The 16,354-nt window shown below is 53.2% G+C and overlaps 6 protein-coding genes across 6 annotated transcripts; 3 read left to right on the forward strand and 3 right to left on the reverse strand.

Annotated features, from left to right (window-relative positions):
- Positions 1 to 1,919: 1,919 nt before the first annotated feature.
- On the reverse strand, positions 1,920 to 2,522 carry A1O1_05564 (uncharacterized protein; the record flags this gene model as incomplete). The annotated part of the gene is made up of 1 exon (XM_007726449.1): positions 1,920 to 2,522. The coding sequence occupies one exon, from the start codon at positions 2,520 to 2,522 to the stop codon at positions 1,920 to 1,922; it is 603 nt and encodes a 200-aa protein (XP_007724639.1).
- A 3,058-nt stretch (positions 2,523 to 5,580) lies between these two features.
- On the forward strand, positions 5,581 to 8,620 carry A1O1_05565 (uncharacterized protein; the record flags this gene model as incomplete). Its single annotated transcript, XM_007726450.1, has 3 exons — positions 5,581 to 6,571; positions 6,628 to 6,909; positions 6,969 to 8,620. The coding sequence occupies 3 exons, from the start codon at positions 5,581 to 5,583 to the stop codon at positions 8,618 to 8,620; spliced, it is 2,925 nt and encodes a 974-aa protein (XP_007724640.1).
- Positions 8,621 to 10,914: 2,294 nt separating this feature from the next.
- A1O1_05566 (uncharacterized protein) lies at positions 10,915 to 12,130 on the reverse strand (the record flags this gene model as incomplete). Its single annotated transcript, XM_007726451.1, has 2 exons — positions 10,915 to 11,449; positions 12,066 to 12,130. 2 exons carry the CDS (start codon positions 12,128 to 12,130, stop codon positions 10,915 to 10,917), a joined length of 600 nt encoding a protein of 199 aa, XP_007724641.1.
- A 144-nt stretch (positions 12,131 to 12,274) lies between these two features.
- Positions 12,275 to 12,715, forward strand: A1O1_05567 (uncharacterized protein; the record flags this gene model as incomplete). Its single annotated transcript, XM_007726452.1, has 1 exon — positions 12,275 to 12,715. The coding sequence occupies one exon, from the start codon at positions 12,275 to 12,277 to the stop codon at positions 12,713 to 12,715; it is 441 nt and encodes a 146-aa protein (XP_007724642.1).
- Positions 12,716 to 13,511: 796 nt separating this feature from the next.
- Positions 13,512 to 14,507, forward strand: A1O1_05568 (uncharacterized protein; the record flags this gene model as incomplete). The annotated part of the gene is made up of 2 exons (XM_007726453.1): positions 13,512 to 13,576; positions 13,631 to 14,507. 2 exons carry the CDS (start codon positions 13,512 to 13,514, stop codon positions 14,505 to 14,507), a joined length of 942 nt encoding a protein of 313 aa, XP_007724643.1.
- An 844-nt stretch (positions 14,508 to 15,351) lies between these two features.
- Positions 15,352 to 15,663, reverse strand: A1O1_05569 (uncharacterized protein; the record flags this gene model as incomplete). Its single annotated transcript, XM_007726454.1, has 1 exon — positions 15,352 to 15,663. The coding sequence occupies one exon, from the start codon at positions 15,661 to 15,663 to the stop codon at positions 15,352 to 15,354; it is 312 nt and encodes a 103-aa protein (XP_007724644.1).
- Positions 15,664 to 16,354: the final 691 nt, after the last annotated feature.

Below are 16,354 nucleotides of genomic sequence, written 5' to 3' on the forward strand. Positions count from 1 at the left end.
AGAGAAAGGCCTTGGTGAGGCCGATCATGAAAAGCTGGGCCGGATTCAGGAGAAGAAAAATGTGGGTGGCGTGGGTTCAGCGAAGCCTGGAGGTCTGCACTCTGCACTCTGACCAACCTGGAAGCTCCGGACGGCTCCTGAGGCTTCTTTCAGGGACCAAATCAAATGGATGATGGAGTTGGGTTCCATCGCGGGACAAAAGAATGGGAATCTCGCAAGCTGGGATGGAGACTGGCGGGCGATCCGCAGGCGGCGAAAGGCGAGAAATCTCGATGGGTCGCGAAGGCTCAGCTCGTCCGTTGATGTCAACGCTAGTAGTAGTTCTCTGTAAAGGGCTCGCTCCCCTGGCTCAATTGATGTCGCTGGAACGAGAGAGGCCGCAAGAGTTGGTCCATCGTAGATGAGATGCTCCTAGTAGTATCATAGTGCAGTGGTCTACTGTGTCTCCAAGGTCTTGCGATAGGGAGGAAGGAGTAGAGAGTCAAGGATCGTGAGTCGAGAGTCGAGTCGGGTGCGTGCAGTGGTTGCGCAGTTTGACCGCAGCAGAAATCGGCGGAATCGTGGAGTTACAAAAGCGGGTCCGACGAGGTTGGAAAACTGGATCTGACAGGCTGAGATCCACCCACGTGCACTGTTGATTGGGTGTGAATCAACGACATTGCTCGGCTCCGCCAATAAGCAACGCCAAGTCCTGGCCAGAGCTCCAGGCACGTGTTCTGGCCGCCTCCGTCCGCAAAACTTGAATCGAATCAGAATTTGCAGCATCGCAAAATATAGACACCGAGGCATACTACCTTGTACTAGGTACTTTGTAACAAGGTACGACTCTGTCTGTCAATTAGCTCCTGCGGTACGTGGTAATTGAAGACTTTTCTAGAGGTCGCAGTACATTCATCTCAAGCCACTACAGACTGGACCCATCGTCACATAGCACTGCCGTTGAACTCAAGCAACATTCCTCGACTCCGAGCTGTGGGAAAGACGCCTCGATATGGCGCAATGTAGGATGGTGAAAGAGTCTGTCTACACTACTGTGGTACATAAGAGTGAGGAGAGAGCAGAAAGAAGTTACAGTGCGTGCCCATATGACACTCCCGATTGCTTGACAGCTGGCCGGCTTGGAGTCTTCCCCAGGCGATATGGCAAAAGTACCACAGCAAGAAATGGTGTATCCACGCCCCAAGGTTCGAGACCGTCACGTCGATGTCTGCTTTATCCCCAGGCACCATTTCACCTTTGTGTACTGGGCTTTCCAAAATATAGAACCATGATTCCTATAGGTAGTTCAGGTAACTCTTTACAAAAGTCAAGACAGCATCTGGCCGTCCTCAAGCAACGCTACGAGCTCCAGTCAGATCCGACCAAACACCCCCGGGAGGTAGTCTGGGTGAAGCCGCCATAGACCTTAATTGATTGCGTGCCTGCTCCTGCTTCATATTGTGTAACCATCTCTTCCATCTCCACAATTGCAGCCTTCTCTGCACCCTTGGAAGGCACCCGTCACGTGTAAGGCTGTGGGCCAAGTAACCAGAAAATTTTTCGCAACCTCATCTATTGTCATCCACAATTTTGGCCTCAAATTAACCCGCGGCCTTCATAGCTCAATCGGTAGAGCGTCCGGCTCTTAAATGTCTAGAGCACAACCGGAAGGTTATGGGTTCGAGTCCCATTGTCGGCTCAATTCCGTCACAACAGGCAGCTTCTTTTTTCCCCTGGCCATCCTTTTTTTGGTCGACTCACAAAGCACACTGCGCTGCTTTGGTCTTGCATATAATGCAGCATGATGAGGCGGTAACGATCTAATCGATCGGGCCGGGGTAGGAGTGAGTGCCACAACCGTGCCGGACCATGACTCCGTTGTATTATGGTGGTCGTCCGAATTCATCTTTTCATTTTCATTTTCATTTCGCTGCATTTCTTCATTCACATGTCTCCAGCATCTTCTTGATAAAACTTTGTAGGGTGGGGTTCCACAGCGCTGCTGCTACCCTTTCCTTGTCTGCCAACTGCTTATTGACCTCGTCTGCCGTCGAGTGTGTGCCCTCCTTGATCCTCACATCCACCCGGAATCTGGGCGGCAACGACTCCTCCAACCTCACACGGACTCCCAGCCCTATCACCGTGGCCAAGCTGCAATGTTGAATAGTAGGTGTGATCAACACAGTGACAGTTTGCAGACTGGAGTTGGGACGGCTAGGTACGGTAGGTGCGATAGATATGTCGGGCAGTGACACGACAGCCAATGAGCCCAGCGTGATGGGATGTTCCGGATCCGACATGGTAGCGACCAAGTCATAGATCTCTTGGGTGTCGATAGGCTCATCGTCGGCATCGCTGTCGCTCTCTTCAATGGACGACGGACTCGCCGATCGCATAAAAGGGTCATTGTTGAACGAGGGCGCCGGATAGGCGAAGCTCACGTCCCCCGTAGAGAGTTTTTTTTCCACCGAAGCCCGCCGTCTTCGCGTCGGCAGGTCGGACGGGTTGAGGATGAGCGGATTCGCGTTCTTGCCGTCCTCCATGGCGAAAGGGTCGAGTTGCTCGGCGCACCAGCACGGCGATTGGCACTACGAAAGAATGTTGAGGGAACTGAGTTCGAAGAAGAGTGTTGACGATCCCATATAACGTATTGAGTGATTACGAAACGTCCAACGTTGTCTCTACAACATCAAGTGGCAATCTGCGGTTCGGAGGCACTCTTCTTCAAATTGCGCCGAACACTGTCTACAACGGCTAGTGCTACTAGTAGCAGCGGAACAGATTACTAATTGTCGTAGAGTCAGCAGGTTAAGCAGTAATGCTGCCCCGTATAATCACGTGATTTGTCTTGGCTCTTCGCAAGTGCAGTGCGTGGGACGAAATGAGAGGCTGGGGCGACATCAACAGAGCAGCATTTTTTTGACACACACAGCCTCACGGACCTACCTCTACAGACAGCCCACAACACAGCACTCAACTTCCGACCTCACCTCTTTTGCGTGACTGGCCACTGGACAATAACGAACCCAGTGTGAGATAGATATCTTGCCGAGGCCTGCTGCTAACATGAGTCTTCCCCAGGTAGACAACAACTAGAACTTGAGGCTCCCATATGCCCCTCCTCACCCCTCCTTGGACTTACTCCATCCGCCTTCTAGACTCTTACCATTCCCGACCGTTCCTAGCTACAAAGTATTCAGCTTCTATCACCGCACAACCTACCATCCGGCAAAAGGAGAACCGGGACCGCGAACGTCTCCTGTGCAATCCCTAGCGTACAGTACATGCAGACGTCTCCCTGGTAGCCTACTCCAGCTTGGGGATCGAAAGTTGGCTTTTGATACTACCGCCACCTCATCGACTTTGTATCGGCGAGGAATGATCCACAAAACGGCCGAAAAGATGTTCTCGAGGCTGTGTCAAATGCCCAGGCTAAGACCACCCCCGAGCAGAGCCGGACGTACCAAATCCGGCCGGCCACATGCGCCTCCCACCTCGCGTACAGCCTAGTCCCGCAATATCACGTGTGTCACAGTAGTGGGTGATCGGTCGCTGGGTCCATTAGCAGAGATTTACAACATATCCCCCGGCCAGTGGGGAGGGGAAGCAGAGACCCATGAATCGGTTCGAGATTCGGCTTCTGAGTATTCCAATTTCTCCGATCTGCCATGCGCAGGTGTAAGGGGTATCAAAATCAGAAAGTCGAGAGCTTCGACACGCGTCATCTATCTTGACAAGGAGAACGACCCTTTTGACCTGACTGACTCAAGTCCCAGGAAACTCTAGAAAGTAAGACTCCGTCACCAATCGGCAGTCGCCAGCCACCAAGCGAGACACTAGGATCGACAACTTTGTGTTCACTGACACTTCGAAGATCTACCAGCTACTCAAGCTTGTCAAGTACGTACTGAGATAACAACAAGCGGGTGCCTCCGCGGCCGTCCTTGGTCCGTATACACAACTGTCGTACATACTGCCATCCCGGTCAGAAATTATATATAAACTTGATACAATCCTGGAAGCCTCGAACAACGCCAACGTGCTGCTGCCGAGGTACCATTCTCTGTGAGCTGATAGTCACAAAGAACGTGTAACGGAAAGGTCCCGAAAGTCTCGGGAGAAGGCTGGTGTTGGTGACGGGCATACTAGGCTTCTTCTGCACGTCTTGTTTTGGGGTCATTGCCACAGCAAGGAAAGCTACGTGCGACATTCGATGCTGCCGGCATTTAACCTAGTGATACGTACACTCCTGTGCTCACGCCCGGCCCAGCTTATGCGATCAAGGACTCAACGAGGCAAAACAAGCAAAAAGGAACGAGAAAGTTTGATGTTAAATTATTGCTACTAGGGGCTCATGCTTGATCCGCTTGTCAATCTCCTTGACCATACGCGTTTCATTGACACGTTCTACTTTACTCGACGCGTCTCTGGGTGGCAGATAGGTATTGTTGGGGACAAACGAGAAGTACCTACGTACTGTGGTACAACAGACCTGGGGGCCCATGTGTGGAAGACAGGTTGATGATTGATTGATTCACCCTCTGACGTTGCATTGGATACTGATGGGCGACGCCCCGTCCAACGACCAACAACCAGATCTGCTTTTCCTTCATCTTACCAACCATTCTTCGGGTTTTCCTCGCCATCGCCGTTGCCATCGGACCGTGGAAAAATTGTCACAAGGCCAGTAACACAATCTCGTCTCAGACTCTAAAGATACCATTGCCACTGTTGGCAACGTACCTTGTGTGTCTTGGGGAGACCTCCAAGCTGCCCTGGTCAGCTCAACAAGCAGCAGAAGCGCCTGAATTATTGTGGTAGTCTGTCTGTCTGCGACTGACCCTGGCTCCGCCGGGTTTCAAATATCTATCGCTCCCCCCGCGATAGATTATAATCGTTACACCATTCGATCTTTGCTTCACCTTGGAGGAACGCACAGTCGTAAAACTGGATCACCTACGAAGCTCGCAAACTCGAGGCACACTACCTACACAATCAAGCATTCTGTGGTCCTTCGCTCACATAAGTCGCAACGATCGTTGATCTCTGGGTCTTGGATTTACTAGTCCTTGCCCACTTTTTTTCCGCACCATCAATCTCACTACCGCTGGACTTCTTGTAGTGCTGGCTTCTGAAGCCGTTTGCGCCTCGAATCTCTCGACCTGGCCATTTCGCGACGTGGTCCAGCATTTCACCACCCATTCATACGTTTGGCCTGGGATCGCCCCGGCCCTGGTCGCTTCGTCGCAGAAGCATCTGATTTCCGCTGCACCTACCGAGGTCCAGAATCCTTCACGGTGCGCCACGCAACATCACTCACTACTATTGACGACTTCGATCTTGCCTGGAAAAGTAACGCCATCTTCTAAGTTCCACCACGATTGTTCTTGGCCAACATCGCGTTTGGTACGAGCCTGGGCGACTGTCGGCTCTTTTCATCTCAACAACTCATCCCAAGTCGACCACTTGCGGCGGTCCTGTCAGTTCATTCAGATTGGCTGTAGATCGTCTTGACCCCCGGAGTGTTCTCCTAGATTGAGTTATCGCCATCTCTGCACTTACCCGATGTGGTGTCATCCCGCCCCCGGATGAGATGCCACCATGCAGAGCTATCCAACGACATCTGGGCCTCCTCCAGGCCCAAAGAATTATGTCTTCGTCGACGAACACAACAGACACAAGCGCCTTAAGGTGATGCGCGCTTGTGAAGGATGTCGTCGCCGCAAGATCAAGTGTGATTCCGCCACCACCAATACCTGGCCGTGCGCTGCCTGTGTCCGCTTGAAACTCCATTGTGTTCCTCCCGTGGGTGGGTTAGAAGGAGAGCCAGGGGACTTCTCTCAGGGCGGCGCTGTCGAAGAACCTATCGAACCGCAACCGTACCTGCCCACGCCAGGCTCGTCGACTCATCCGAGTCAAAACTATGTCGGTGCAGCGCCCAACTACCAGCTCGACCAAAGCGAGCCTTTCTCCTACGATGCATACACCGCCAATTACCAAAAACCATCCTTTGACATGATGGACAAACAGTACGAAGGCTATTTTCCGGATCCGCAGCAACAGCAATTCGGCGGAACGTTGCATGATCCTTATCAATCCAACTCGCAGGTCTACGGGCAAGCTCAACATGATTCCCAATCCTCTCTCGGACAGGAGCGCGCCGGCTCTTCACCAGTCGACCAGCTCACGGCCGAAGAGCTGATGGAACATCTTGGGTCATTGAAGATTGGGGAGAATGGAGTTGCCCCGTATCTCAGAGCGGAAAGGAAAAATAGCACAGAGCCGGACGCGCCCGTTCAGGACGCCGAACTCGAAGTCAAGATTCCGGCAGTCTTCAATCCTGGTGCGGGAGCCCAGATCAGGATTCCCCCGGCTTTGATGCCTCCGCAGGAGGAGGCCATGCAGGCTTTCAAGGCTTTCTTCCGTGATGTGCACCCTTACGTGCCCGTGTTGAACAGAAGGCAATTCTATGACCAGTGGCGCAATGATAAGGCATCTATATCTCCACTTGTCTTGGAGGCTGTTTTTGCGAATGCTGGTCGCTTGTCCGACGATCCCGCACAAGGTGCACAGTGGCTTGCGCTGGCAAACAGTACGCATCTTCCACCCTCTCTTTTTGCAGGACGAAGATGCTGACAAACCTCGTAGAGCATGAACCGTGTTTCTTGGACAGTCCTCGACTCAGCACTATTCAAGCCTTGCTCCTCCTACTCAAGGCTCGAGAAAGTGTCCCCAAACGAGGGTACTACTACCGATCCTGGATGACTTGCAAGACGGCGGTCAGCATGGCGAAGGATCTTGAATTGCACGAGCACCATGAGATGCATGTCGCAGGCGAGTCATGCGGTTCGGACCCGATTGAATGTTTGACCAAGACTCGGGTCTGGCAGACTCTGCTCATATGCGAGACCATGGTTGGAGGGCCACAAGGTTTGTTGGATTCGTCTTTGCGCTGTTCTGCTCGATTCTGCTGCTAATGCTCGTCTCAGGCCGAACCGACCTGGGTGTCGATCCCAATTCAGTCGACGTCAGTACCAACCCGCCATGTTCTGACGTGGACGACTTCGAGAAAACCATATCCCGACAATTCGCCTATTTCGTCCGGAACATTCGCAACATCCGCCTGATCACCGGCGTATCGCACAAACTCAAGAGAAAGAAGGACTGGGGTCTGGACCAGGAATTCGTGGCCTACAACGCCGCCTTCAACAAATGGCCCGACGAGTTACCCAAGGATCTTCAAGTGGTGTTGCCAGCAAATGGCAGCGTGCCATCGCTGCCGTCCCATTTCATCGGCAACCTGCACTCTCATTATCAGTTGGGAATTGTCATGCTCCACCGCCCACAGCTCAAGGCATCTGAATCCTTCGCGGCGGATAGCCAATGGAGACACCATATGAGTGTGTGCTACAATGCAGCCAAGGTGCTTTGTCGACTGCAGGAGGCGATTCTGGCCAAATTCGACCTGACCGGCCTGCTGTGTATGCAACGAGGTATCAACTTCACCATTTACGCCATCCTGACGTGCATCATGCTTCATTTGATCGCTTTGTCGTCCCCGGACCCGGAATACAACTCGGAAGCACGAGACTATTTTGTCCGCCACATGCGTATTTTGGAACGCTGTATCGCGGCCTGGCCAATGCCTGAGACCGAAGCACAGGTCAACGCCCTCCGTGCCGCCTTCTCCGCGGATATCAACAAACCGTTTGAATTGAAGGAGTCGTTCCCGCTCGGTTCTCCATCCGATCAATCACGCTCGTCGCCTCCATCCCAACAACCTACGTACGAAAAGCCGCACCTCCAGCAACAGCAGCAGCAGCAGCAGCAACAACACGAACAGCAACAACAACAGCAACAGCAACAAACGCACCAGCTTCAACTGCAACAAATCCAACAACAACACCCACAACAATCAATACAAACCCAACCACACCATCTCGTCGATCTCCAACAATCCCAACCGGGACAGTACCTGCCACAGCACATGACACAGATGCGCGGCCAGACACCATACCTCGCCACCCCTCCTGTTTCTGTCTCAGCATATTCCAGCGACTCGAAACCCCAGACACCCATTTTCCCCCCACCACCTTTACCACATCAAACCGCCTATGACATGGACCCACAGCAGTTCTCATCATCTAACATTTCATCGTCGGCCGGTGGGGGTTTCTATCAACAGAGCACAGGGAGCGCGCAGCCAACGTCAGTGGCGCCCAACTACAACATGCAATGGAATCCGACACCGATCATCGATCAATTCGACACAGCATTTGCCATTCCGCCATCTGATTTGGCCCCGCCTTCATCGATGTACGGCAGCACAGGCTCGTCGCCGCCTTCCGCAACAACAGCAGGAGGTGGAGGATCAATGCAAGCTTCAAGTTTCACGTCGGGGTCTCCTACGTATGGTAGTGCTGGAGGCTATACGCAACAGCAGCCACCGTACTTTGCTGCTCAGCAGTCGCAAACACAGCATTCGTTGCATGATACTTCCTCGCCTCCAATCGGGGGAACATACTATGCTCCGGCTCCCGGAGTGGGCATGCTCGTCACGCCGCGGCAGTGGCAGCAGAGCGTCGCGAATGTCATGGACTCCGCTGGCTTGAAGAGGAGATGGGACTTTGGACAGAATTGATCGCTGCCGCTCACAGCAGACGAATAATCAGGGATTTGCTTTACGAAGTCAAAGTGCCGGTGCTAAATCAGACGACAATCCACATGAACAGGAACAGTCGAATGACAGGACGACGCCATGCGAGGCGGGAACTTGTGACTGGAATTCAACTGGTCACGTTCCGCTGCACAAATACCCCGGTCTGTGGTTAAACCCAATCAGCACGATGACTTGAGGATGAAAAAGCGTTGTTCTGCTGCAGCCTGACGGAAAGGCGCCACGGTGCCACGTGATGACTCGGACCCGACACTTCTGCGAGGGCGGATTGACATCGATTTGAAGGATCAATCCCATCTAAAACGCCGTTGTTGCGTTTTCAGTACGGTATACAAGTGCCGGTCAATGAGGCCATGCATCATCCCCACGGAAGCGAATGTGAGGGAATCCTATACTGGATTCGCTTGTGATGATATTACAATGCTCAGCTTGGCCGGATCGGGTTGGGATCGGTGGCTGAACCTCAAATCAGATTTGGCATTTAACGCACGGAACTGGACTGGTGCTTAGGACTGGAACGACCTGAAGATAGACCACCGAACAGCATGGGGACACCCGATGACAGGGAGACCACGGAACTTGAAAACGACAGCGACCCCGAACGGAACACGAGTGGGATTCAATGGGTTTGGAAACGGAGTTGGATATACCCAGATATCGAAGTCTCGACGTTCGAGTATGGAGGGTCAGATCTCAAGAGAAAGAGACTGGGTTTAGGTTCGCCCAGTGGATATGGAACGGAAAATGAGGAAACAACAACTCTTTACGACGACCGAAGCCTTTTTTGGGGCGTTTTGGGACGACGCGGACGATATTGTTTACATATATCAGTGATGTCGCAACGATGGATGATCAACAAAGCTATGACAATCGGGGGAGCGGGAAATCGGGAAATCAGGCGTTGTGGGAGGGAAATCAGGAAACCGGCGACTTGTGAAACCGGCGAACGAACGGCCACGGGGAAATATCAAAAGCCAAAAAAATCCAAGACAAATGGAACGAATGAACGAGTTACACTGCGACGAGACGTGCATGGAAGACAGCCAGGTTTAATACTTTAGTATGAGATGATATCCTTTGCAATGCGATCCCTGTCTGTGTACGAGGCAAGCCGTGTTTTCCGTCTTCAAGTCTGTCTACTTCTATGTTATTGCGCTGTTGCAAGTCGAATAAAAGGAGGCGCGCATGTAGACAGGTCTATTCCTGCGGCGGAGGGGTGCCGTTCTCTTCCTCGATCCCCAAGCCTCCTTGGAAGCCGAATAGGAGCGGTCATCGTGAAACCCAACAATTCCTTGCCGTCGGCGTTCGTCGGATTTCCTCGGGGCATTGACTGGCTCAGGAAACGCTGAAGGAGGCTCGAGGAGACATGTTTGATATCTTTGATGTGAGTTCTATGTTTTCGCCGAGCACAGCGGTACGCAGTCGCAATCGCAATCGATACATTCAGCAGCTCAGACAGCGATACCGGTCTCCTTGGCGGGTTCGGTTCGGCCCTGTCTACTCTCCATCTGCCTGCGCCAGGGACGAGTCGGGCTTCTTTCCCATTGACGTGCGTATACGCCCGTAGTCTAGTCTGCTCCATCTTTCAACGCCAACAACAACAGCGACAAGGTTCCAAGTGGGCCCTTCCTTGGTGGATCCTCTGCATATACCCGGGCCTGGGGAGTCCACGAGCACGTTGGGCACAGTGAGTACTTTGTCTGTGAAGTTGCTTCCTGTCTTGCGACACCGCCAGAACATGTAATGGAGCTGCGTGCTGTGGTGTGGGAGGTTCTGTGCCGATATCCCTATTTACTGTTTTGGCTGCAGCCAGGCTGAAGAGCGGACAAGACATCGGACACGCCGTGGGTATGATGGATGCTTGTACGGTCTTCTCCATTGTAGCATGTTCTTTGTGTTTGTCGTCTTCGAAGGAGTGGTTGTCTCGAGGAGAGGAGAGACACCGTACCGGGGTGGGGGGGTGATTGTGCCAAATCAGACACGGTTCCGGTGGGATGGGGATTCTAGGTGTCAGGGACCCCTTGGCCACTCACTGCTGGGCACTGGCATGCGTCTGACAAGAGTCCTAGTCCCTATCCTGCTCTTCCAGCTGCCCGATTGCTGCCCATATGTGCACAGCTTGTGTGGCCTATAGCCGAATAGTTTGCGAAGACACATGGCCCAGGTACTCTCCAGTGAGAGCTGCATGCGCATTCCCCCGAGCATTGCCTCTCTTCATTTCATACTGAGTTCGTAGGGACAGAATCTTTTTCGTAAGGTCACCTCCGAGTCAACCACTGATTCAGACTGCGTTCCCACGCATCTATCCGAATAGGCATTTCCATCTGCCAAAACGGATTCTTGCACACATAGTCGGCATATCGTTCATAGACACCCTTCATCAGAACATCTGTGTTGGGCATGCTCGGGTCCGTAAACAACAAAAACTTGGTCCCACTGAGCGTCTGGAACACAGTCAGGCGGAAGAAGGAGGACTCCAACGACTCAATCCCCGACGGCGGAGTCTCTGGGTCAGGGTAGGTCCAACTCCGGCCTGACGGGCCGGCGGCGGACGGGGGGATGGGGATTCGAGGTGTCAGGGACCGCGTGATGGCGTGGACGCCGTGGAAAGTTCCGGCGATGACGAGATAGTCGTTTGTTGAGAGCGTGCTCGTCCCGGGCAGTCCTAGTGTGCCGACCGTCTGGGGTTGGGTTGTTCCTCCTGCTCCTGCGGTGCCAGTGGCCGAGGTCGGGAAGGTTCGGTGGTAGATCAGTGAGCCGGCTTTCGAGATGATGAGGAGAGCGAAGACAGGCCTGGCGTAGCGACGCGGCGACGCACCGGTTGTTAGAAGGTGTCCTTTCTATTTAGGGAGGGTGCACTGCGACCAGATACAATGTTCGCAACTCACATTGTTAGGAAAGGGGCGCCGCAAGGCGCTGCAAACACCGGTTGGTTTCAGGGCAAAGGCATATCTGTCTGATGTTTTACGGAGGGTGTAATGTATTCCCTTGTCGACCGTGCCACGTCCAAGATGTCGGCTTGGATCAGGTGAATGTCGCGGACCAGCGACAGACACACATACTGTTCATTTGAGTTGGTTGTACTGCAGTGTGTGTTTACTTGCACTCGCGGCCGTTGCAGTCCGCCGTAATTCAGTTCACTCCGTTTAGGAAGGATAATGACGCCGCCCTAAGGCAACCAAGACGACCTCTTATCTACCTCAGTTGCGCGTGCCTCGCCCGTCGCGCTCCCCGTCGCAAATTCGCAACATTGCTTTCAGAGGATTCAAGCGGAGAGTCGCAAAAGTGACCGACGAAACGAGCACACGAGCGGATGTCATGTCCATGATTGCTGGCGAAGGAAGGGCCAATTACTATTCCTGCTCTGATTGCCCCTTCAATAACTTGAATGTTATGGCGGTAGGCTTACCCACCCCGAAGCCAGACTTGTGGGATGGCGCTTTGCCTCAAGAGATTGATACCCGCGTCCGGCATGATCTCGAAAAATATATTGTCCCATGTAACTCCACCTCTCACCCAGCAGCACCAAATCTTTTCGTGCAAACAAAGAGTGTGGGTGGGCGCGCTGATGTCGCAAAACTCCAAGCCTGCCACAATGGCGCAGTCGGCGCGCGGGCAATGCACAGCTTACAGAATTATGGAACGACCCAAAGCACGTACGATGGCAATGCTTACAGCTACTCTAGCACATACCACAATGGCAATCTCAAGGTGTATGCGCACCATCCCATGCCACCCAAGGCGGATGGAGGACCCTCGGAGTATTATATGGCACAACTGCGTGGGATTGACATGACTCACAACGTCGATTCTTTCAGAGACGCTGCCACTGCTTTCCGCAATGCCCGTGATTTGGGGAAATTACACCGAGACGATTTCATTGAACGTGCCAATCAAGTGGCTCGACGCCAACCTGCTGGTTGCGCCTCTACTACCTCGACCAGAGAGCGCTCGTCTTTGTCAGTGCTCCAGGAGGACCAGTCGGACACTTCGGCCGACGAGCTCGCGCTCTCGAGATCGGCTCGCAAGCGCTCGAGACTGGCTCCCGCTGAATCGTAAGGCCTGCTTTCTCCGCTATCGCACGGCATGCTCCGCATGAAATCTTCAGGGAGTCACCCTCCGAAATTTCAAGGCGCAACCCCGTAGCAACGACGCCAATGCCCTATTCACTCACCCACTACCCATCAAGCGCCAACCATGTGCAATATGACATGCATACACGGAAACTCACTCCGAGATGAGATGCCTGGGTTGTAATTCAAGCCTGCAGAAGGGCTTGGTCGAATCTGGCACCGATACAGTTTGGGTAGGAAACTACAATGTGGCTATGAATCTCTTTTTCAGAATTCGAATCCAGACTGCCTTGGACGTCCCGCTGGAAGGGTCATACATATATGGCACTGTCACTTCTGACGATATCACAATAAGGAAGCATTCATCCTTTTGGTTACATACGAGGAGCGCAAACCGTCTTGCAACCGCAACAGCGGAGAGCAGTGTAGAGATTGTGTACGTGACTGTCTGCTTTTGCGGGTGAAAGTCTTATGAAGCACTTGATGGCGAGGCTGAGCTGGATGATGACAGCGAAATCACAGGAATCCTGATTAAAGCGGCAAGAGTATTGCCCAATTGGGGACCGTGTCCGCGCTGCATACGACAGTCCGTTCTACCTGCTACATACTACTTACTACTATACTACTCAGTCCATCAAATACACAGTTACCAACTACTACTACAGAGGGTCAATTCACTGTCTACAGATATCTCGCCTACCGTCGTGCTCTCGCACCTGCTCAGCAGTCGTCTCGTCCATCTGCCCAACTCCAAGCCTTGACAACTCTTAACCGCCGCCATCATGGTGCTCGAGGCCACGATGATCGTGGTGGACAACAGCGAGGCGAGCAGGAATGGCGATTATCTGTAAGCACCTGGGCCCCAGGTCATCGGCGTGGGCTAACAAATGTGTCTATACAGACCCAATCGATTCTCAGCGCAGTCTGAAGTCGTGTCACTTATCTTCAACGCAAAGACATCGTCCAACCCAGAATCAGCTGTCGGACTCATGACCATGGCAGGAACGGGGCCTACCGTGCTTACGACGCCGACGACCAACTTCGGCGCCCTGCTCTCCGGCCTACACGACACCAAAATCAAGGGACATATCAGATTAGGGACGGCGATCAGCGTGGCGATGCTGGCGCTCAAACACCGAGCCAACAAGAGCCAACGGCAGCGAATCGTGGTTCTGATCTGCAGCGAGCTGGACCAGAAGTTCGGAGACAAGAACGACGGCGAGAAGGAACTGATCAAGCTGGCCAAGAAGTGCAAGAAGAACAACGTCTCGGTCGACTTTGTGGCGTTTGGGGATGCCCTCGAGTCCAACACCAAGTCGATTCTGGAGAAGTTCATCGACGCTGTGGGCGGATCATCTGGAGAAGGGAATCACGTTGCATTCATCCCTCCGGGCCCGGGGCTACTAAGCGACAGTCTCATCACCACTCCTATAGTAAGTGTGGGCGGTGAGGCAGGACCAGGCGGCAGTGGTATGGAGGGCGTGGAGACTGGCGCTGGCGGCGGCGGCGCCGGTGGCAGTGGTGCGTTTGAATTCGGCGTCGATCCCTCGGCAGACCCGGAGCTGGCCATGGCTTTGCGCATGAGTATGGAGGAGGAGCAGAACCGGTTGGAGAGGGAGCGAAGAGCACGTGAAGAACAGGAGAGGCAAAATGCAGACAGGATGGAAACCATCACCGAGGAGGGACAAGGTCAGCCGTCGACCACCAACGGAGAAGGTCAAGATGACAACGATTCAAACGCAAAGCAACCACGGGTGGAGGAGGATAAACAAGATTAGTCGGACGTGGGAGCTGTCATGACTTTGTATCAATATTCTCACTCAGACATTGATGGGCTTAGCTAGCATTTGGTCGGGACCCAAAGATGGTCAACTAGAATGGGCAACCTCCCATGCATCTTCATCTGTCTTGCTATCCATTGCATCTCGAAGCAATGCCGTCTCCCTCTTCACATGTACGACCTGCAATGTATCGGCGCCCCGCTGCAATACCTTGACGACTGTCTCCGGTCCAAGTGCCATGAGACAACAATGTATATTCCAAAGCCGCCATGTGCTTCGTTTCTGCCGCATATCTTGCCCTCATCATGTCCAGACCGAGGCCCAGATACCATATCTGTCATTATTTCATCACCGGCATGTCCCGGTCATCCATCAGATTTTCCCTTCCCCATGATGTGACATAGATCAGGTGTCATCAGTTCTGCCGTTGTGGACATGGGATGGAACAAGATCGCAAGAGCCAAACTTCCCCCGGAAGTGGCGATGCGTGATCATAAGTCACAGCGAGGCTCCGGCTCCGGCCCCGGCCCCGAGTTGCCTTCAGCTGCGCGCACCTGTCCTGGTCGTATCCTTTCTTCTTCCTCACGAAGATATCGTGTCCTCTTTAGGGTCTATGCGCCCGTCGATCGTGCAGTGAGCCAGATCAGCGTGTCTGCTAGCCTTTGGCCGTCATCGGTTTCCGTCGTGGTATGAAGTCGTCCAAGAGCGAATCCCCGTAACGTGACACCGTAGGGGTACATGCTTGCATGATGGAGGCTCAATCACAGGCAGAACCACCCTCAGTTGAGCCCTTTCCCATGACAAGGGAAATGCGAAGAGTATTTCAGGCCGAGCCTGGCCATCACCTCGCAGTCCCAGCTCCCATGATCCTCTCTTCTCGACTGCGTACAATCCGAGCCTTGTCGCCGGGTAGAGGCTTCAGCTCGTCGTTCGGATCAATCGCTACGCCTCCTGGTCCTCCTGCTTCGCTCATCATCTGTGTATCTTCATCTGCATTTCTTGCTTCAGGTTGTCGTCCGTTGCGGAACAGTCCGTCCGGGTCCTCGCCCGTCTTGAGGTACTTCGCGTACGCAAGTCGACGGACGTACGCTTCCTCGAAGGCCGCTACGTCTTCGGACGTGATGGTGATGGCGGTGGGTTTGCGGCGGAGCATGGGGGGCTTCTTCCAAGCGGATAAGATATGTGCTGCAACGAGGGTTGAGAAATAGGGAATTCAGCTGAGACCAAGAGAACCTAGTCTATCAATGCAATTATGCTAGTAATGCTAAAGATAATTAACAAGCGCTGCCAATGTGTGGGTAGAAGGTGGGTTGCTTTGTTGGGCCGTCGGTTGAATGTGGAGGCTACAGGTAAGTAAAAGTAAACAAAAGTACCGTTTCCACCTCCGTGGGAACTTCAACGTTCAAGTTCGACGCGGCGGACGGCGGGGCGGAAACGCCAAGGATGATCGGCCCGAGTGAAACAACAAACACGTGGCTTTATGTAGTCAAGGTCGCAAATGATCTGCCGTACTAGTAGCTCTATCAGAATCCTCAGGTAGTATGGGACTGTGCACCACTCAAGACACATCTCTGTCATGTCCCCCTCCACGCCTGACATATTTCTCCTCACGGGGCATCTCTTTACCATCAGCTACGCGTTACGTCGTGCGAAGTTGACACCCCGATGCCCTCTGAAATTGTGCAGTTCTTCTGTAAGTTCAAGATCCGCAAGCTGCAGCATCTATTGCAAGAGCATATACATAGATCCGCGTTCGACCCATGTACACAAGGAGAGCTGCGAGAAATGATTCCGCAAACCCGGTCGGACCCATCAATGATCGACGCGTGCCTCCGATGATCGCC

This window comes from Capronia coronata (assembly GCF_000585585.1).
Source record: "Capronia coronata CBS 617.96 chromosome Unknown acBCG-supercont1.4, whole genome shotgun sequence".
NCBI classification, from domain to species: Eukaryota; Fungi; Ascomycota; class Eurotiomycetes; order Chaetothyriales; family Herpotrichiellaceae; genus Capronia; species Capronia coronata.